The 22,701-nt window shown below is 39.5% G+C and overlaps 1 protein-coding gene across 5 annotated transcripts in view; it reads left to right on the top strand.

Annotated features, from left to right (window-relative positions):
- MARCHF8 (membrane associated ring-CH-type finger 8) overlaps window positions 1-22,701 on the top strand; it is a 363,845-nt gene that overhangs the window by 299,604 nt on the left and 41,540 nt on the right. For all 5 annotated transcript variants that reach the window (XM_082268178.1, XM_082268181.1, XM_082268179.1 and 2 more), the window contains one exon: window positions 20,316-20,366. In XM_082268178.1, coding sequence (XP_082124304.1) covers window positions 20,316-20,366 — 51 coding nt within the window. The remainder of the gene's footprint in view (window positions 1-20,315; window positions 20,367-22,701) is intronic.

Genomic DNA, 22,701 nt, shown 5'->3' with positions numbered 1-22,701 from the left:
GATGTTAAGGGTTTTTACAGGTTTTTTACCATGGCCATAGCATGTCGGTGGGAGGGTGACAAATAATGACATATGTACAACCAAACTACAACCCAGACATCCCTGGTCTATAGGAAAGTATGCCATAAATAATTAACAGCACTCAGGGTTTTTGTTTTAAGTTGGAGAAATGGTGTCATCACCACAAACACTGATGGGTATCAGAAAGAATAGGCCATAAAGCCATAGGATGTCATAGATCATATGAGTACAAATATTAATAGATGCATTGAGTAATATAAAAGACCCATTAGACACCATGCCAGCTAAAAACAGTAAGGTTGAACAGAACAAACATTTACCAGGTAAAGTCAAAACTCCTGATCTGCATACTTATTCCATGTCAGCAATGGAAGCGGGAGGACCAATTGGACAGACAGCTACTATTTTCTAAATGAGGTCAGCAATGGTAGCTCATTTAATTCTTTCATGTTAGGCTTCCCTCAGTGGTGTTTACTGATTTTTTTTATTTTTCAGTTTTAGTGGCTGGTAGTTTTTCTGCCTTAATAAGCACAAATATTAAAAAATTTAGTAAATACACTTTTTTCTGTATGGCTATAAACAGGCTTAACACGGATAACCCAGTTATAATAATTAATTTTACACACTTGTAAACAGGGCTGCTGTTAGAAATCGCGGGGCCCCGTACAGACTACCTGGCAGGGCCCCCTCAAGAAAATATTAAAGATATATTTAGCTAAAATTACAACAAAATCACTATTATCAGACACAGATATAACATAACTCGCATAATTCCTGCTAAATCTAAAAAGAAAAAACTATGTTAAATAAAAAAGAAGATGCGATGAGAAAAATATACAGACTGGGCAGTTGGAGCTCCGGGATCAGAGAGACAGAGAGAGAGAGAGAAACAAAGTTACAATTTACAAATAAACTCCTGAGCAGAGATAAGTGCTGGGAGGGGGGCCCACACAAGGGAGGGGGATTAGTGAGGGACAACTGTCTCTTTCTCAACAGATAAAAGCTGATAGCAGGGAGAGGGACAGATCAGATTCAGGTGCTGGAGGAAGATTTCTGTAATTGTTGTCCATCACTAATCCCCCTCTCTGTGTGGGCCCCCCTGTGTGCTCGGGTCCCCTACAAGAGGGCTGGTGGTCCCCCCCTATCAGCGGCCCTGCTTGTAAATGTAAAACTTGGTCTCCAGAATTGTGAAAATATCAGAAGGGACTGTGCAAATTTCCTTTTGTATGTAGTAATAGCTGGTGGGTCAGCACTAGCTCCTCACAAAACCATACTTTTCAGGCTAAACCATGATAGGATGTACAGATGTTATTGAGGCACTTCATATAGGAAGACCAGTAATGGGCGATCATATTTATTGAGCTTAAGTGCATCCTAATGTAGGTTGATTAAAATAAAAGAGAATAGCATTTCAAAGACCACAACCAACTATTATTTAGGAAAAGGAATCTCTGCTAAAAATAATGAGGATTAATGAAGGTTACATTTTGGTAAATTGATGCATTGGGTACACAGTGTTCTACCTATAGACGGAAACTGAAGAACTTGCTGTATCCAGATTGTAGATGTAATCAATTGCACTCTGCAGACTTTGCACTTTGTAATGAAGTTATGGTTTTATTCCAAGTAAAGATAATGCCTTTGGGAGATTTCTTCCTAAATATCAACAACTCAATATCCATATGCTTTTTTCTTCCCAAAATGAGTGGGCTTTAAACAGGCAAATATGGTCAGCTTGATGACAAAATATATGCAGTGAAGGGGATGGCATTGTTTCCGAATATCTAAAGCCAAAACTGTTTTTTTTTTTTTTTGCAACATTATTAAGACCCTTTTAGTTTTTTTTTTTTTTTTTTTTTCCTTTTTCTTTTTCTTTGCTGTATCTTAATGGGGAGATTTCCCCTCATACTTGAAAGTGAGAAGAAATCGCTCTAAAGTTGAAGGTAACCCCTGTTAGCTTTTTCTATTTGAAGTCTTCCCCTCTACTTTCCAATTGGCAGGGGTCACCACAACAAATACAGTGAATTTTCCCTGATTTGTTCTCAAATAGGGATAACCCTAGTGTAAACTAGCCCAAAGACTTTTACCTTTTATTTTGAAGTACCAGCAAAGTATTTTGCTGATTTGAACTATATTAGGCTTTAAAAAAAAAAAAGGGACACTAAACGATATCTTTATATTCCAAAAATAATCCATACACATCCACTATTTAATTGCCCTGTAATCTTTCTCATGAGATTGTTTCTTACTGTGTTTTTCTACCTCCTTGTAACAGCCTCTGTGAGTGGGATCATGGAGGATGATCGTAGCCTTCCTCCAATAGGAAGTAAGGTGACAATGGCAAAAAAAAAAAAAATTTGAACATTCGAAGGAGGCTGAGAGTAATACAAGCTACTTTTTTAAGTTAATACATGCTTAAAGTGGAGCTCCACCCAAAGGGGGAAGCCCTGCTTACTTGCCTCCTGCTTATTTTGACAGGTACCCCCTCCCTTTTCATGGTAACTTCCCCGCGGCAAAGTCACCTGGAAGTTCAGCCCCCCTCCTCCTTCCCCCACCGCTGGGCCATTCACAAAAGCGCAGCAGGCTTCACGCATGCGCATTAGGGAACCGGCTGTAAAGCTGCAAGACTTCACTGTTGGTTTTCCCTACCCAAAATGGTGGCAGCAGCATCTGAGAGCCAATTAAAAAATTTGCTTGGGTAGAGACACCACTGGATTTGTGGACAGGTAAGTGTCCTAATATTGAAAGTCAGCAGCTACGCTATTAGCTGCTGACCTTTAATTTGTTGTTCTGATGGAGCTCCTCTTTGGAATTTTCCTTTTTAAACAAGAGTTTAGTGTCACTAACATTTGAGTGTTGGTTTACTGTAACTTCCTACAGTATTTACTATTCACTATTAAAATTGTGTTTGTTAAAATCTGTTATTATCAGCTATCATAACTATCCGTCATTGCTTTTAGCATCAGGCATGATTACTTTAATGCTGAAAACTTCCGTACTCTGCAGCAAGAAGCTCTGATTGAACTATAGTGTATACTGCTTTGGATGCTATAAAAATACACTTATCAGTAATAATATGAAAATATAGCAGAAGCTGAGTTTATTAAGAAATAATGAGGAAATTATTTCTATGCTGTTTTTAGCTGGAATTCAGATAGGCATTTGTCCAGTTCTAAGAAAATGCTATTGTTCAACATTTGTTTAATTTGAAAAAAAAAACTGTAGTTTCCTAATGGTAAGCCAACTTTCAGTTCCTGTCCTTATTTTATTTAAAACAAAGTGTATTATTTGACAGTAGGAGTATCTGTATTGGACCTTTCTTACCGGTGATCTGCAGGGTAACCTATTGACTTGGATATTTAAGGTATTAGATACATTCAGGAAAGGGAAGTAAGCTTTGGAAGCCACGCTTATAGGCAAAATGAAGTGGAAAGGTTGACAGACTGGAGAAGGGTCAACATTTCTGTTTTTTTTTTTTTTGTGACCCTAGTGGGAGATTTTCCTCCCATTCCTGTCCCTTTGACACCCGTACAATTTTGAACAACCAGGGGACGTTGCCACTGGGACAGAAAAGCACTTCTTGGAGCCGTTTTTCAACACAGAGGGAAAATCTCTCCAATAAAGCCACAAATCGAAAATCTAAACATTTTGGCTGGAGTTGGGTTTTGAGATGTAACTAAAGCCAATGTTTTTATTTTACATGAGAGTGGAGAAGGATTAGGCTGGCCATAGATGGAGCGATTTTCACTCAATTCCCCCATTAACACAGTCTGTGTTGATGGGGGGGGATCCCTCCCGCGGTTGTACCGAAGTTGATCGCTCTATCAACCTGTTGGGTAAAACAGGCTGGTTGTACCCAAGTTGATCCATCTATCAACTTGAGTACATTCAGCCTGCCCATACATGGTTCAAATCTCGTGTTCATTTTGACGTCAAATTTCGATTTCGTTTTAGTCATAGCCTTTTGACTAAAATGCCATTTTCGTTGTAGTCATATTTTAGTCTGCTGAATTGTTTTAGTTGTATTTTAATATTTTAGTCAGCTAAAATCTCAGTACATTTTAGTTGACTAAAATCGAATGGGTTTAGGTAAATTGGAATGCATTAACACATTTCTCTAGAATTTCCAAACTCCTGGAGTAAAAATCTAATATCATGTTATTATTTATGGTATTAAGGTTTTTGTACATACACTACAGACATAGATTTAGCCGTTGTGACATAGAATGTCTTTAGAAATAAAACCGCGTTTAGTTACAAGAATATTGCTTTTTTGACAAAAGTGCAACTTTAAAATATGTTAAAGAACAAAAAATCAGAGCTTCACTTGCTAAAAATATTAACCAACAGAAATAACAAAACAATAGTAATGCCCTTTACTGTACAAGCTTAAAGGGAAACTCCAGTCAAAAATTAAATTTTTCCTATCATTATTATTATGTTAAATATCTTTATCTTTGATAGTAGTCATTTTCTGGCTAGCTGCTTGTGTAGCTTAGAAAGTCTTATCTAAGCTAGACAATCAGCTTCTTCTGGTTTTTCACCGACAACGCTACCTCCCTTTATCTGAATTTGCTAAGCTGCATTTCACTTTCTGAAAAGGTTGTTGGTCTTTCTTAGACAAACATGCCTAGACCTGCCCCCCCCCCTCGCTACTATCCTTCACAGAACATGATCTCTTGTCTTCATAGCCTCGTTTAGGCTTGCAGCCTCTCCTAGGAGAGAGGGAGGAGGAGGAGGGGCACATGATTGGCACAATACATAAAGGAAATAAGGTACAAAGGAACATGTTTAGAAGGATACAGATTGATTTATTTTGCCTATTACAATTGAGTAATGAGTTTTAGGCTTTGTTTCCACTAGTGCGACTTGTCATGGAACTTTAGACACATAGTCGCAAGGCAAATCAATGCCCATTGATTTCACAGGCACCCATTCCCATCTATGCCACTTTGAAAATTAGCGACTTTGAAAAGGTGCCTGCACTACTTTTGATGCGACTTTGATCCAGAGAGTGTAAAGTTGGATCAAATTGCACTCAGTCGCACTCTAAATCACACAACTTAAGAGTCACACTAGTGGAAACGTAGCCACTAGGCTAGAGTGCGACTTTGATCCAACTTTACACTCTGGATCAAAGTTGCATCAAAAGTTGCATTAAAGTAGTGCAGGTACCCTCAAGGTCGCTGATTTTCAAAGTCGCATACATGGGAACGGGTGCCATTGAAATCAATAGGCTGTGACTAGTCATGCGACTGTGTGGCCAAAATCGCATTAAAGTTGCACTAGTGGAAACGTAGACTTTGTGGTTGCCTGTGCTATGATCATTGTAGACTGAGCTGAGACCCCCAATCACTTCCAGCTACACTGACAGTCATTTTCTCACGAATTAGGATGTACAATGCATCCTTACTGATGAGAGAACATTGGGCGGGAACTCCTCCCATTCTGTATACGCCCGTTGGCTACACAGGAAGAGTGCCCCTCCCTGGAAGTGATGTCACTAGCTTTCAGTAACCACACCCACTTGCTGTTCTTGGACTCAGCAGGAAGCAAGATTAGAGTCATGTGACAGCACTGAATACTGCAAAATAAAGCAAGAAAAACTCTGATTTTTTTCATTTTGACACATAAGGCTGAACTCTGCTCACATTAATGATTGCAGGGGAGAATTTCGGTATTAGGCTGTACTTCCGCTTTAAGTGTTAAACAGGCATAGAATTATCTCAATGTGAAGCCATCAGTAGTGGTAATAGTCACAACTGAAGCCGCTGGGATCATGTAGAGGCCGTAGATGCCAGTGATCAGATCCAGAGAAGCTGTCATAGAGCCACCGTTGGAACCTCAGAAGAACTGTCAAATGGAGCTGTCAAAGGCCTGGAAACTAGAAGACAAACAGGCAAAATCTACGCCTCTGTCAGCTTCTTTCTTCATCAGCTGATGGAGGCATGGTTTTGCATGGTTTTGCCTCTGAAACTGTTCCTAATTAGCTACCAGCACCCAGGCTTTTGACAGCTCCATCGGACAGTTCTTCTAAGGTTACCGCAGCGGCTTTCTGACAGCTTCTCTGGATCTTCTCACCAGCATCTACTGCCTCTCCATGATCCCAGTGGCTGCATTCGGGACTTTTACCACTACTGATGGCTTCACATTGAGCTAAGTCTATGCCTGTTTCACACTGAAGCTTGTGAGTGCAATACCATTGTTTTTATACATTTTATATGAATAAAATGTTGCTGTGCTATTGGTGGCCTGGCGCCTCTCTCTCCCCTTCCCTTACTATGAAAGAAAACGCGTCCCTCCCTCATGTTTTTGTTCTGTTTTTAGTTTGTTGATGAAAATTGGCATTCATTTTTGTCATCGTTTTCCTCAATTGATGAAAATTCAAATACATTTTTCTAATTTTCGGCACTGAAAACATGCCTCTGACGAAAATCATGAAGAAAATATTTTCACTAACTAAATTAAAACTGCTCGACCGCTTCCTTCTAAACCGGTGGAGATTCGAACCATCAGTGGCTGGCTTTGGGACATTTTTCAGATTTTCTTTGTTACCCAATTCCATGATTGTCTGTCAGGTAATTATGGTCAAAAAAGAGCTGCCTCCTCTTCAGAAAGAACAAACCTATACAAATATATATTTTAATTTAAATCTTTATTATTTTTTGGAAAAAAAAATGCATAGAAAACATGGACTTGGTCGGCACCAGGTAGTTCAAATAAATAATTTTATTAGATACAATTAAATTCATGAGAAAACATTCAAAAACATGAAAAGGAATATATGATCAGATCAAGACTTCTAATATACTCGAACGATCCAGACCAATCCGTGGAAAAAAATTGAACACAAGCAGCCGTTTGCCTTGTAGACCAAGGGATATTGGCTTAAGTCAGAGTAGTCTGCTAGAGCTCAATATGTTTCACGAAACTTTGCTTCCTCGGGAGCGAAGATGCAGTATTCTAGATAAATATATGTGAGAAGAATCCCTAAACCTATACAAATCAACAATAGTTCTATTTATTTGGAGACCATATGTATATTATCATGAATCAATATCAGTTTGGGTGGTGTAAATGAATCAGGCCGGCACTGAATAGTCATACTAAAAGAATCACAGTAGATATGGGGACATTCGCATTCGTGATCCTCCTTGCGTGGCTACACTGTGCCGGCCTGATTCTTGTACACAGCCTAAACTTATTTTGATTTATGGTATTACACATACTGTCTCCAAATAAATAGAATTATTGTTTATTTGTATGTTTAGAGATTCTTTTGCACATTGTTATCTATCTAGAATACAGTACCTTCGCTCCTGAGGAAGCAAATTTCAATGAAACAAGTTGAGCTCTAGAAGACTACTCTGACCTAAGCCAATATCCCTTGGACTACAGTCTCCAAGCAAACGGCTGCTGGTGTTGCATCTTTCCCACGGGATCGGTCTGGGTCATTCAAGTATGTTAGAAGTCCTGATCTGATCATATATTTCTATTTATGTTTTTATGAATGTTTTTTCATGAATTTATGGTATCTAATAAAATGATTTATTGGTGCCGACAAAGTCTGTTTTCTATGCATTTTTTTCTCCATTGTCAAATAGGACATGGTACTTTTCTTCAAATATTGTACACCCACAGTACCACCCTGTGATGGTGTAGTTGTGCTATATTTTCATTATTATTTTTTTGGCAATAAAAGGCTCTGTCATGCCCCCCCAGCCTTTGTCTTAGAATAACAGAGATGGGAAGCCTTCATCAATCTACATGTAATATCCCACCCCATTGTGTTTAGCTGGTTAGTGGGCATGGAGGAGGATGGAGAGTGGGCGATCATTTACCACTGTGTAAAGGCCCACATGTAAGACTCTATAGTCATATGGGCTTCTCAGAGGGTAGAAAATACACTGAAAGCTGAGCATGTGCACTAGCTGCCAACACTGCTCTGCAAAATCCCTAACCGCAGTGGGGACATGAACAGGAGGGGGAGACAGAGAACAGCAAGATCAACCAGTTTTTTTGTAAAATACAGAAAAGGAATCCCATAGTGACAGAGTATGAACAGCATGTAATACAGCATTTATCGATCGTTTTTAATCATGCAGGTTTAGTGACACTTTAAGGGTTTGGAGGAAGGAACCAGCATGCTGTGGGGGTACACGCGCATCCAACATTTCTGGAAGTATAGAATGCCAGAGGCTCTCTGAAGCTGCAATGCTAGAGTGGAGGAGAGCCAAGAGGTGGGCTGCCAGGGAGGTAAGTATTTGCTGCCTTCTATTGCAGGGGCTGAATGGAATTTGCCCATTAGAGACCTGGCAGGGGAACAGTTGTATTGTTTCCTGGATAGAAGTTCATTGACTGACTTTAGTTGTCACCTGGTGTTTCTCTTTAACACTATTGGAGCAGAGAATGAAAGCAGATTTACTGCTTACTCATTCATTGATGCCAAAATCAACCCTGCTGCACGGCATGACAATGAGCAGTGTCAGAAGGTCAGATCCGAGAACAATGTAACACTTATAAGTTTTATATGGGAGAAACCTTCAAAGAAATATGTTGTTTTGTTCAAGGTAATGCCTGTTTATTACAATGCAGCAGAATATCATAATTCAATCATAGGTTGTTGTTTAATGGCAGCCAAGGAGAGATCTGAGGTCATTTCATCTTTTACTTACTCAAGCACAAACAGTTTGTATAAATTCATTCATCAGCACATTTAAAGGGTCTGGCTGACATAACAAAAGACAAAAATAAACAACCTATCCAGTAACTATTTAACCTCTTCAGTGCCAAACTGCTGTCTTTTTCCTCTGCTTACGTAAATGTCATAGGTATATATTCGGTCTTCCTTACTGCCAGTGTACTTTAAAAAATATTTTTCAGCTTTGAGTGGCATAGGACACATTTAGAATCATTTTTATGAGTTTAATGCTACCTGTTTCCTGATAACCATTGTTGCATAATAATTCCAAAATTTTGAGTTGTCATGAGAGCAGGAAGTGAAGTTAAATCCTCCAATAAGGACACAGGTTAGGGTGACAACTGTCTGAGGGGAGGTTTTTTTTTTTTTTTTTTTTTTTACTTTCACCTCCTGTTGTCTCTCCAGAACAGAAAGTGAAGGGGAAACCTCCCCAACAACATACAGGCAAAAAAAAATAAAAATTGATGGGTTTTAACTCTCTTCTACTATAGGAAAACATGAGTGGTGTATATACATACATTTTCTTCCTTCTGATTTAAAAAAAAAAAAAAAATTTTTTTTTACAAGCTTTTTATTTGGGATAAAATTGTGGTACAAAAGAACACTGTATATCAACAAGCATTGTATTACAAATAGATAATATTATCAGGGTACAAAAGACAGGATATAATAAGGACGTTTTTTTTTTTTAACCTCACATGCATAGCAGAAAGTTCCCGAACAAACACAAAAAGTATTAAAACTGAAAGATCATATTCGTGAAGGTACAAAGCATGAGCCACATTCCCAAGTTAGAGGACATTACATAGCTACAAGTCCACAACTATGTCTCATACCAATATCAAGACGTAAAAAAAAATAGGATGTTAATGACCATAACTACAGATCAAAATATCCAAGTGTAAGGCAACATGTGTAAGGTGGTTACATGAGCCCATATATTTCCATTTCTAAGGGACTGAGACCTGGTGTGTCCAATTTTTTGGGGAAATTTGTCTGTGCACCCCCTGTGCTAATAGATATACTTTTGTAACCCCAGGGTGTCTCCCATGCTCTGCACCTATTCCGAATGGGTAGAAGGATCCACAGACTTCCAATGAAGAATAAGCAGTCTCCAGCCTGAATTAAAGCTCTGGTTATGGCCTCTCTATGGTATATCTGGAGCTGCAATACAGCTAAAATGCTAAAGTTTACAATGCTTAGGGGGTCAGATGGAACCGTGTTCAGAGTTTGAAGAACTCCTGACCAATACAAATGTAATTTAGGGCGCCAGAGTTGGTGTTTTAGGCCTCCATGGTCCCTAGAGCACTTACTGCATAGTAGATCAGGTAGGATTCCCATCTTAAACAGCTTTTGATGGGTGTAATATGCCCGTAAAAGGATATAGAGTTGCTGAACATATATTCTGGTATACTATACATTTTAATATAAACCTCATGAACATATTTTTCTGTGTAAACCTTGGTTCTATTTCTAATTTGCAACTATGTAGAAAAGAAGAGCGCTTTTTAATGACCATGATTTACTGCTTTTCTTGACTTTGTGTAGATCTGTGGATAAAGCTCAGTCATTTTCATTAACAAAATCATACTGTCGGGGAGGGTGACTTTTCCTGATATTGATTTGCTTACAGTGGTGATGTTTATTGATCTGTCTTACATATATGTGAAACATTATTTTCAAATAAACACAGGATGAGTTGCTGAAAATTAATTTTTCCTTTTTAAATGAGAATTTTTTGGGTTTTTACGGTGAGGATTGCTGGTAGTTGTGTGCAAAAAAACAAACCTAAAGCAAAAATTCAAAAGTGTTTATAAAAGTAAATTCCATGGATAAAAGTGAACTGAGTATAGCATATAAATATGATTCTTTGCTAATGACTTATTCCACTCATTGGCTAGCGGTAATAAACAATTTGTACAAATTCATTTTGATGCTGATACACCAATTCTGACCTGTGAATCAAAAGTGAATTGGTTGTACTTTAAAGAGAATCATGCTTGGTTCTAAGGGCTGGTTAACCAACATATGTGCTTTTTATTCTTACATTACAGGACACAGCATGGTATTCTAGAATCAGTAGGTTATACTGCCACCCTCAGGAGAATTGTACTTTGGTAAGCAAAGCTGTAAGGACAGTCCACTACAACCCCTCCTACTCCCTGCATGCCTCAGTTTTTTGCTAATGTCCATAGAAGAATAAAAATCTCTCTACTCTGACATTTTTTTAGTCTGACGATTCTTCAGGTGTTGACCCCACCAAGAAGAATATACATATACGAGCTGGTCTGTAATGTAGCCCCTTTAGGCACTAGATCATGTGTTTGACCTCATTTAGGCATGTGGTGGGACTTGGCCACAGTCTTTACAGGGCCAGGGTCCACCCACCTGGTGGAAATCAGCCCCTGAAAATCCCTTTTGGTTGTATGCCTACTGTAAAGATGAAGACTATGGATGGGACATGTTCCTAACTTCCTGCCTATCTGCCTGGGATGAGCCTCCATCTTGAAGACAGCTGAGGTGAATAAGAGCTGTTGCCCTTTAAATTGGGTGCCATTCTGGTCTCTTAATGGTTGGTCAGCACAGCACGGGCTGCGACGCAGGTTGGTGTCAGGAGAGAATCACTTTTGATATAAATTTGACATTGGCATTTTTGGTTTCCTAGGCTTCACCCTGGGTGCCTACTGAGCCTGCGCAGCCTTCTTTTAAGTCTGGGTCTCTTAAGGGTTGGTCAGGAGAGTGGCGGGTGGCAGAGAATCGCTTGTGATGTTAATTTGACATGGGCATTTTTGCTGTTTTCCAGGCTTCCGCATGGGCGCCCATTGAGCCAGTGCAGCTTTCTTCTAAATTTGGGTTTCTGACCCAGGTCAGTCTCTCCTGCCTTCTACACCACTGCTTTTAGACCTACCATTGGTTCCAGAATACCTTCCTGTGTCCTGTAATGTGTGATTATGAAAAAAGGATTTTTACCTTACCTTTTGAAATCCTTTTCTTGGAGTATGTTGCAGGACACAGACCCCTCCCCTCCGTTCTTATGATTTACTCCTATCAATGCTTGCTACTAAATTGCTTGGCTTGCTAGTACCTGATTCTCCTGAAGGTGGCATTGTAACCCATTGGTTCCAGAATACCATCTTGTGTCCTGGTCTGTTTTTTTTAATAGAAGTAATTAGCACACAGTACTGTGTTTGTAGCCAAACAGCCACTTTATCAAAGTCCACATTCGATACAGGGGTGAGAGGAGGATGGAAGGTGCACTTGGTCCTGAAAATCAGGGGAGATCTGGCTCTGAAACAAAGATTAAGTCGCAAATCTTTTTAACTAAAATATGATTTTAATAGTAAGTTAAACAAAAAATACTTACTGTAAAGTAATCAGTGAAGTCCTCATTAAAAGGCAATCTGGGTTGCAGCAGCAGTAAAGAGCCCAACAATCTCTGACCAGTGGAAGGGCTCGGACTTGGAACTGTCAGTTGGCAAAATCATCTATAATGCACACAAAATACTCAGAACAGGTCCTGTGCTGTGAATGCTTTTGATTAGCACGTCATTTACTGCAAGTGTTTTTAGCTATTATAGCTAATCTTACCTTTTTGTTTGTATTCCTTTTTTTGGCAGGTTGGGTTCTACTTTGTTACAATATATAGGGAGACATGCTTTGTGAACGATAATTCATACTTCATTTTTGCGACTCTTTCTGTCTTTCCTGGGTTGAGCTCCTGTAATAACCCCCTTTAGTAAAAACCACTTACCTACATTAATTCATTATTGTTGCAGTGACAGATTTTATCAAACGTAATGACTAAATGGCTTGGCTTACAGAAAAATGGCTTTTTGGAATTTTTTAAATTGTCTTTATTTTCCCCTATATGTCCCAGCATGCTTATTTTCCTATGTGCCGTGCCAACTAAATTAATTAGTTGGCATAGGAAATAATATTTCTCACTGCAGTGATTAAATACAACTACCTGTTGTTTAAGGATTGTTATTTTATCTGCAGTATGTACAATTAATAGGAGGTTTTAAATATGGAAATGAAAGGAAGACATGGTGTGCTTTTGAAGCAGCAAATTCCCAAGAGCTGGTTTTTAAATGCAAACTTTGGCTATTAAAATGATGTTCTTAACGAAGGTTAATTGCATGTGTGGCCTAGAGGAAGCATTGCTCATAATTCGACATCTGCATTTGATCCTACATGAATGTTTAATGTTCCATTCATGCTTTGTTTTAAGAAGAACAAACAGGTAAAGGGGCTGTTTTTGAGTAATTTAGACTGCGGGGTCTGAACTGTAATTTGTGTTGCATCAGGATGAGATATTATTGTAGTTATTTCCATAGTAATAGTAAAATTAAATTACTTGGTCCTTTGTGGTGATGGACTGGTTTTGTATGGCTAACAAAGAGCAAGAGGCACAATTGTTCTACTATGTACATGGTAATCTTTGTCAGGAAGTAATTGTGAATGGTCTTATTTGATTAATGGTTTCAGTTGTGCATTATTATAAAAGGGATGTTATTGAAGGGGTTTGAAGGGCCATATTTAGACATTATTCTGCCCTAGGCACAGCTGAATAGTGTCCTTTTATGAAAGGTCCACCCTTTGCATCATGCTGTTATTCGAATGGTAGAATGTGCTATTTAAAGTGGAAGTAAAGCCTCCTATCATTTTCAGCCAAGGAAGCTGCCATCTTGGCCTCTGTTAAATCTTCAACTGCCATGATGCAGCACATGTGATCAGTTATGACACCAGCCATTGGGTGGTTTGAAAGTTTGGTTGACAGCACAAGGAAATGTGGCAGCCAGAAATCACGCCATGCCGGGAATGTATCGGTTTCCTGAAACCTTTAAGTCAATGGGTTTACTTCCATTTTAAAGCATACCCAAACTCCAAAACAACATTTTAACATATTGCATCATGTCAGTTCTTAGCTGAGGGTGGCTGCATTGGTTTTCTTTACTTTCAAGCTTTTTCTTTCATTTTCACTTGGTAATCCTTCAAATAACAAACATCCCATCTATCCACTTCCCCACCACTGTATCTATGGAAGGAGCCATGGTTGTCACCAAGGCTGGACTATGAACATGTCAGCCTTTGGTTATTTTTATTACATGGCAAAAGATGGGATTAGTACTTTACACAAGCTTCTGTTTCCAGTTCATCTCACATAAGTATCAAGAAAACCGAGCTTCTGGCAAGATGAACAGGTCATTTTTGTAGCTACTAAAATATTCTTAGCCTAAAAAAAGAGACTGCAATATATTGCATTTTTGTTCTTGGGTTCATTATGAAAGGCTTGCCTTGAAATGAAGCCCTACAGTGGTGCTCTTCACTGCTGCAGTGGCTTACATCTTCATCCAGTCTTCCTTCCGGTTTCACAGGCTTGAATGGCCAAGCAGCGATGATGTCAGTCCCACGCATATGCATGGGAGTCACAACCCTGGCACAGAACTCTGAAGGAATGGCATGAGTAATGCCATTTCTTCAGAGCACATGTGCTAGTGATGTCACTGGCTGCTGCTCACTGGAATATCTCCTAAATGGTGCACGTTTAGGAGATATTTAGTTTACCTACAGGTAGGCTTACTTGTAGATAAAAATTAAATGCATGTGTTTACTGCCACTTTAGACTTCAAAGAAGCATGCTGTCTGTTATTGGCAGAGCTACTCATTAGGTGAACAGACCAGCAAACAAGAGAAAGGAGGATGATTTTGTTTGTTGAATTAGTGTGAGTCTTAAGGATTTTGGGATCCTCTTAGCATTCACTTTATACACTTCCCTTTTTTTCTTGGTAAATTTAGGCAGTCCATAATATATGGTGCAGATTTCTTAGTTGCAGGAATAATTTTTTGCATGTGCTGACAGGGGAATCTCTCCTGCCGAGTAATTGTCTTCTCCCAGTGTGTGTGTGTGGGGGGGGGGGGGGGGTCAGGACAAAGAAGACAATGATTATCGCCTGCAGCTATAGCAACTACTTGCTCTAATCCAAAACAAATCCCGCAGGCTGGTTGTACCCAAGTTGATCAATCAAATGGTTATTAGGAAATTTAGGTAAGAGAAAACTATTGGCTTGGACTGTAAGTCTTCAGATTTATCATGTTAGCATGCGTTGTATAATTAAGGCATGTAGCAGAAATGGGAAGTTACCTGACATCTATGGATCAATCCACTAACTGGAAAATGCAAGTGGATTTGTGTGAATTATTTACCCATTTGACCTCCAGAAGATTTACCCCTCTTCATGACCAGGCCAATTGCGTGGTCATGCAATGCTGTACACAAATGAAATTCTGGTGCATATTTTTGCTAAAATAAATCCCAATAGGCATATATTGCTCCGTTTAGGCAAAAGTTATTGTGTCTACAAACTATGGTGTATATATTAGGGATCAACCGATTATCGGCAAAGCCGATATATCGGAATTGGCCCCTGAGGTTACCGATATTGGTGATATTTCGGGAAAGTAGAGGCATCAACCCGTTACCGGTGTCCATAGCCGGTGGTCGGCTGAGAAGCCGCTCGGCTGTCATTGCAAGGAGCGGGAAGGGACGCCCCCCCTCTCGCCGCCTTCCGTGGCTCGCCTGGGTCTCCTGTTCCACCGGGAAACCCAGGCAACCAGCCTGCATGGCCGCCGAAGAGTAGACCCGATCAAACCTGCATTTGTTTCTGATCGGGTCTCCATGCAAAAACCCGGAAGTGATGTGATGACATCACCTCCGGGTACTCAGCGCCAAATTCAAAAAATGACAGCATTCAAAACGGCCAAACTTGGCGTTTTGAATGCTTTTAAGTGCAGAGAAGGGGTTTGAGGTCTTTTAGGCCCCCAGATGCCTCCACAAGAGTACCTGTCAAAAAATCAAAAAACATTTTTAATGCATGAAAATATTGGCCGATACCGATATACGATGACCAAAATATCTGTATCGGCAATAAAAAAACGATATTGGTTGATCACTAGTATATACATGGAATTTTTTTTTTATAGTAGTAATGGCGGTGATCAGCAACTTATAGCGGGACTGTGATAGTATAACGGGCAGTCTGACACTTTGTGGGAACCAGTGACACTAATACAGTGATCAGTGCTAAAAATATACAATGACACTCGCTGGGAAGGGGGTTAAACATCTAGGGCAATCAAAGGGTTAAATGGGTGCCTAACCAGTGTTTGTGTGTACTGTCCAGTGCTTTCACTAAGGGATGTGTTGGTTTTCCCCACACAAAAACCAACACATCCTCCCTAACAGAACAGAGCTCTGTATTGTTTACATTGACCGAGCTCTGTCCTGTCTTCCTCCACACCGATCGGCGAGTGCCGGCGGTCATCCATTGGCTGGCACCCGCTGATCAGCTTGTGCTGTAACTGATAACCACCTACTCCAGATTCTGTGCAGCCAGCCCCCACTGTAGCAGTAAAGCTACAGGTTGGCAAATGGTGATGGATAAATATGAAGAATTGCCAATTCTGTTGAGGTCTTGGCTGTCCTGTCTGGCAGGGGTGCCTGGATCACAAGGTTGGCTGCACAGAATGTTGCTGCAATGTTGTGTATGACATCAATGTTTATTTTCTTGCGCGCCAGGTCAGATCTTAAAAATCTGGAAAAGATCTGTCTGCTCCACAGTTGAACTGAATGGTCAGATATCTTGCTGTATGGCCTGCTGTAGAGCAGAGCTGTTTAAAAAGAACAGGAATTGTTCCTACCAGTCTGAGAGATGGTTTTTGTGACACTCATTTGCAAGTATTTGTCCCCAGCTGCATTTCCTTCTAAAATGATTTCTTACGGTTACAGTAAAGGAGATGTTAGTGGTTAACCAATATGATTATTCTCCGATAGTTGAGGTGAACCACATTAAAGTAAGTACATGACACTTCATTAATAATAAAGCAGTGTGTTTGGGTTGATGATTGTGGGTCTGTCATGCTCATACGAGGTCTGGTTCTGGCCCGATTCATGCGTCACTTGCAGCTGTTGGCTAGAAAATGCACTGTGTAGGGCTTTTCTTGGGGGTCAAACAGAAACGTTTTGGCAGTGAAAGGCCCTTATCAAATTCTGATTTTCCACTCCCCCTTTCCTTCTCACTATATTGTACTATACGGGCATACCCCACATTTTAAGTACACCATGGGACCAGAACATGAATGTAAAACTGCAAAAAACTGTAAAAATGCATAAAGCGGGGTATGCCTGTACAATTCTCATATTTTCAGCATGCAGCGATAAAAGATAAATCTGTGTGTGGGTGTTGAATGTTCCCAGTCACATATGTCCTAGTCACAGCCACGATGGAGATCAGTGTCCCAGTGGTTCAGTGGTGGGCATAAGGGCAGGCAGAGGCCTCACTGTCCTCTATCTTTAATGAGACATCTGTCCATTTATGGTAACGCTGTGCATCAGACATTCTTAAAGCAAAATTCAAGCCTTATAAAAAAAAATCTACTTTAATTATTAGCTCTAAAGGTGAAACTTAGACTGTAGCACTCTATAAAGGTTATTCAGATTTTGCTCCTATTTGCTGAGTCTTTATTTCAAATGATACAAGCCAGAAAAGGGATTCCTTCAGGATTTAGCAGCATGGGTGTCTGCCATACAGTGGGATGCCTGGACTACAAACCCCATTATCCCATTTTTAATCTGCAGCCTGGCCAAGGTTTTGAGAGTTGACGGTGGCTTTTTTTCACTGGCCAACCTTTACACCTATTACAGTATCCTCAACAAAGGTCAGTGCCGGATTAAACTCTGTGGAGGCCCCTAGGCAGTCAAAAACTTGGGGCCCCTTGCAGTTTTCTGGAGGTTTCTTGTGCACGCGATCTAGTGGGATAACATTGAAGTAAGTCAAGGGTGCTCAACAGGTGGCCCTCCAGCTCTTGGGAGTCGTGTGTAACTGTCAGCCTTGCAATGCCTCATGGGACTTGTAGTTTCGCAACTGCTGGAGGGCCACAGGTTGAGCACCCATGAACTAAGTAGTGTGGATGTTGGCCACTAGATGGAGATGACCATCACTACTGTACATTACATTTACATAGGTTGCACCAACATATTTTGCAAACTGACAGCTGAAAGAAGATGAGTTTTAGAAACCTAGAAATGTGACTGCAGAAAAAAGACTGAGTAGTCCAACGAGTCTGCCCGTTTTTTTTTGTTTTTATGTTTTTTTTTTATTAACTTTATTGTCTGAATATAGATCTATGTTCGTCCCAAGCATGTTTGAAGCCATTTACTGTTACCCCTGCTGAAAGTCTATTTCAAGCATCAACTACCCTTTCAGTAAAATAATACTAAATACTAAAATTCGTTTTGAACTTTCCTTAACTAAAGATCTATATAGGGGAATCAGAACCTTTTCCCTCCTGCTGGTGATCTCTCTAGTGATGCATCCTAGAATTCTATTCATACTTCCCACTGCCTGGTCACAGTGTTTGCGTATTTTGCAATCATCATAAGTACCCCCAAATTCTTTTCCTTTTTAGGGCTTTCTTTTAGAAACATTGAACTGCAGTTTCCATTGCTTTGACCAATCTTCCAGCAATGCCAAATCATGTTCTATCTTACAGACGCCTCCAGGGATATCAACCCTATTACATACCTTTGTATCATCAGCAAAAAAGATATACCTTGCCCAACAATCCTTTACTTATATTACTTCCATAGTATAGAAAAAATAGAACAGGACCATGTACAGATCCTTGTGGTACACTACTAGTGACTGGTGTCTGTTCCAAATGAACCCCATATACAACCACACTGTGGTATCTATCCTTTAGCCAACTCCATATTCACTGAACCACCCAAAGGTTAAGTCCTAGCTTGTACAACTTTTATATTGGATCATTATGTGAAACTCTATCAAATGCTTTGCTGAAATCAAGACATGCTATGTCCACAGCACCACCCTGGTCCAAAACATTATACATATAGTCAAAAAATTCAATAAGACTGGCATGATCTGCCTTCAGTAAAGCCATGCTGCTTTGGGTCCAGCAAGTTGTGTATTTTTAAGTGATCAATGATGCTTCTTTTCTGGAGTGATTCCATTAACTTTATTACAACTGATGTTAAACTCACTGGCCTCTAATTCCCAACTTCTACCTTGCTGCCCTTCTTCTTGTGGGTAGGTACAATATTAGCTGTCCGCCAGTCATGGGGAACTTCTCCCGTTAGAAGAGATTGATTAAAACGATCCATTAATGGCCCAACAACTATACCTCGAAGTTCTCTTAGAACTCTGGGATGAATACAATCAGGGCCCATTGCTTTATTAAGCTTTAACCGAGCCAGTTCCTCTGCTACCTCTGTCTCCAGAAATCCTAAAAATGAACCGTCATTACTAGAACCAATATGATTCCCCAGCTTCCCCAAATGTTAATGCAATTTATTTCTGAGAGGACTAAACGGAAGTAATTGTTTAAATGGTTTGCTACATCCAGGTCTCGCTCAACATAAGTGTTGTGCCCAGTTTGCATTTTAGTGATTATACTGTATTTTTTCTTTCTCTCACTAATGTACCTAAAAAAAAAAAAAAAAGTTTTGTCTCCTTCCCTGTTAGGTTTAGCAGTTTCCTCCCCTTTCTGTGCTTTGGCAGCACTAAAAATGTCTTTGGGCCCCTTTTCTTTTTATACTCTTTTCTGTCAACTACAACTCCTGTTTCCTTGAATCTTCTATATGCTAATCTTTTTTTCCTTTCACTATCCTACTCTCCTCTTTAGTGAAGCATATTGTGTTTTTTCTTCAGTTTATACTTACTAAATTGCCTGACATATAATCTAGTTGCCTCCAGGATGGTAGCACTTTAACAGTGCCCACTGATTACGTGCTTCTGTCATTTTACTCCAACCTATCAATTTATTTTATAGAAATTTTCCCATTTCAGCAAAATTTGCTCTTTTTGAAATCTAAAAGGTTTGTTTTTGTAGAAGATTTTTCAGTTCTTTTTTTTTTTTTTTAATATCAAACCAAAGACCTTGATGATCACTAGAACCCAAATTTTCTTCCACCTCAACATAGGTTAGCGGACCCCATTTGTCAGTACTACATAAAGACAAACTGTAATGTGAACCTGATGTCTATGGTTTATGGACTTTAGGTTGTTACTGGGTACATTACATTAATACAGTATTTTCTCTATAGAATCTTTGTAAAGTTATTGTTTGAGTTTATTCATTTCTTTTTAGCTTTTGAAAACAATTTGGAAAAGCTTAATTTTCATTTTTTTCAAGATCAAATCAATATTCTATTGATCCTTTGTCATGGGGCCAATATACCGGTGCCCATTCAGCCTATTTGATAATCCAGCACTGACAAAGGTGTTGGACCCATAGACCCTGGGAGCAGACACAAGACGAATGGAAATATTACACATTTCTTCATGTTGTCTCCAACCATTTACCAAGCATCAGAGTTAGGAGATCATAATTTATTTTGACTAATAGGATTGATATTGCATAAGACGATTGTTCAATATTATCTTGGAACATGATTTACCAGGTTAAAAAAAAAGCAAAATCAACTCATGCTCCTGGTATCTATTTTCTCATGTGTTGTCTGTACATAATGTTTTACCAAATCTGATGATTTTCTGTTTTCATTGTGTTTCAGAATGAGAAGACTCTGGGGCGTTCAGTCAGCCGTTCCAGTAATATTTCCAAGGTAAAGTAAACACTGCCAGTTTTCAACGTGAAATTGTACATTAAACTTTTGCTGTAATAGTTTAACCAGGATGGCAGATTGTGGTCAAATTCAGTCATTTAAAATATCTAAAACATATTATTTAGAGCTTAAACTCTAAATCTAGTCAGTAGATAGAGTGAGGTAGGATCAGATTGAATTGCTGTGTCCCCAGTGTTGAGGTTTCCCATCACTCTCTGGGTCTGTGACTACACAAAAGGGGCACGGAAAATCTCTCAATTGGTGACATCTGACACAATAAAAATTAATCAGAAGTTCTTTCCCATAAAACAAAGCAAATAAATAAAATCATTTTTTTGCCTGTGTTTGTTTGAATGTATATCCCTTGTTCTGTAGGAAAAACCTTTTTAACGGGGACTGTGCAACAAACGTCTGAAGGAGCTCTTTTACAGTGGTTGTAAAGGTTCAAGGTTTTTTACCTTCATGCATTGTATGCAGCATAAGCAGCACGCCCCCCCCAAATACTTACCGGAGCCCCATCCAGGTCCAGCGATGTGCACGAGAGCAGCCGCTCTCCCAGGTCTCTTCCTCGTGATTGGCTGAGACAGGCAGCAGAAGCCATTAGCTTCTGCTACTGTCAATCACAGCCAGTGAGCCAATGAGGAGGGAGCTGGAATGGACACACAGAGCAGTGGCTCAGGTGCCCCCATAGTAAGCTGCTTGCTATGGAGGCACTCAGCAGGAGGGAGGGGCCAGGAACACAGGCAGGGGACCCACGAAGAGAAGAATGAGGGCTGCGCTGTGCAAAACCACTGAACAGATCAGGTAAGTATGACATGTTTGTTATTTTCAAAAAAAATCTGCCTTTTAATCTCACTTTAAATTCTTCTATGTATTGATTTTCTTTTTATTTCATTTGCCTAGAGTCCTCCTTCAAACTCTTGTCTAAGTTCTTGAAGTAACCTAGAAGGAAAGCATTTCTGCTGCTAAATTGTTGCTATTTTCAGTCTTGTTCTCTTGCCAACCACACACCATTATTGTGTGAGTGATGTCAACCTTCACCTACTGCAGTCACTAAAACAATGTCCTTGACCAAATCTACGTTTTAAGCGAAAAATACAGACTTTTTTTTTCCCCCGGAAAATTTAAATGGATATATAACATGTCATACCTAATGGATTCATTTTATAACTGAAAAATGCAACAGGATGCTTTTTGGAATATTTTAACCACCTCAAGCAGGAACATCATTATACTTAAAGTAAACCTGTTTTTTTTTTTTAAATTACATGTACTACCATTGGTGGATTTTTTTTTTTATATATATAAATGTTAGTTGCCTTGCCATTAGGTTTGCTTGATATGTTATTTTTTAGCACCAGTAGATCAGCACAGAATCCGTAGCTTCCTAAAAAATTGCAGAGGAGGGGAGAAAGGCAAGGGAATGCAGTACTTTTATTTGCATACTTCTGCACAAGTAACTTCTGCACAAGTTTTGTAGCATCAAGGTCATCATGATAGCCAGGAACATGGGATTTTACAGAAAAGAGATCAGCAGTGGCAGCTACCATGTTTCCTTGAAGACCATTCTAAATCCAGGATAAATTAAGCCTACCAGTACTTAGACATTGTGGCTGCATTCATTTTTTTCTTTTTATCAGGCTTTTTTCCCCTTTATTTTGAGTTGGAGTCCTTCCATTAACATATATCTTGCCCCACAGGGACAACGCACATTCCATGTACTACATCTATGAAGGAGCAGCGTTGTCACGTAGCGCAGGAAATGTTGGGACTACTACTCCTCTTCTCATTTTCATAACCTAGGGCAGCCTTTTTCAACCAGGGTGCCTTCAGGTTTCTTGAGGGGTGCTAAGGCAAAATGCCTTAAAACTTCCCAAAAAATTATGTATAAACCACTAGTTGGACGAAGCCTGGCTTTTATTTGCACCAAGCTACAGGTTTTCATTGTGCACCATTACTACCTTCCAGCCACCATCGTACTAACAACCAATTAGGTTATCAGTTGATCAGGGAGACGTTGGGCACCTGCGAAGCATCCTCATTTGCCCCCCTCTCCGTCAGCTCTGGGCTTACATTAGCTGAGTGAGGGAGAGAAACTGAAGTAAAATAGAAACGCTGAAATACTAGTCAGTACCAGAGTGCAAAAGTGTATTTGCTTTGGAAGAATAAATCACCTCTAACGCTGGGTGTAGTACATGTGTGGATGCTACTGCATTACTTAAAACTATTTGTTTGGTTTTTAACATTTTCAAGACAAGTTTATTGTTAGAGTTCACGTAAATGTAATTAATAAGAGAAGTCAGCTGGGAGGAAGAAACCAGATAAACATTCGGTC

The sequence above is a fragment of the Pelophylax lessonae genome (assembly GCF_965119305.1).
Source record: "Pelophylax lessonae genome assembly, chromosome: 9".
NCBI lineage: Eukaryota > Metazoa > Chordata > Amphibia > Anura > Ranidae > Pelophylax > Pelophylax lessonae.
Note: the sequence above shows the minus strand (reverse complement) of the source record. Positions and strands in the feature narration are given on the sequence as shown.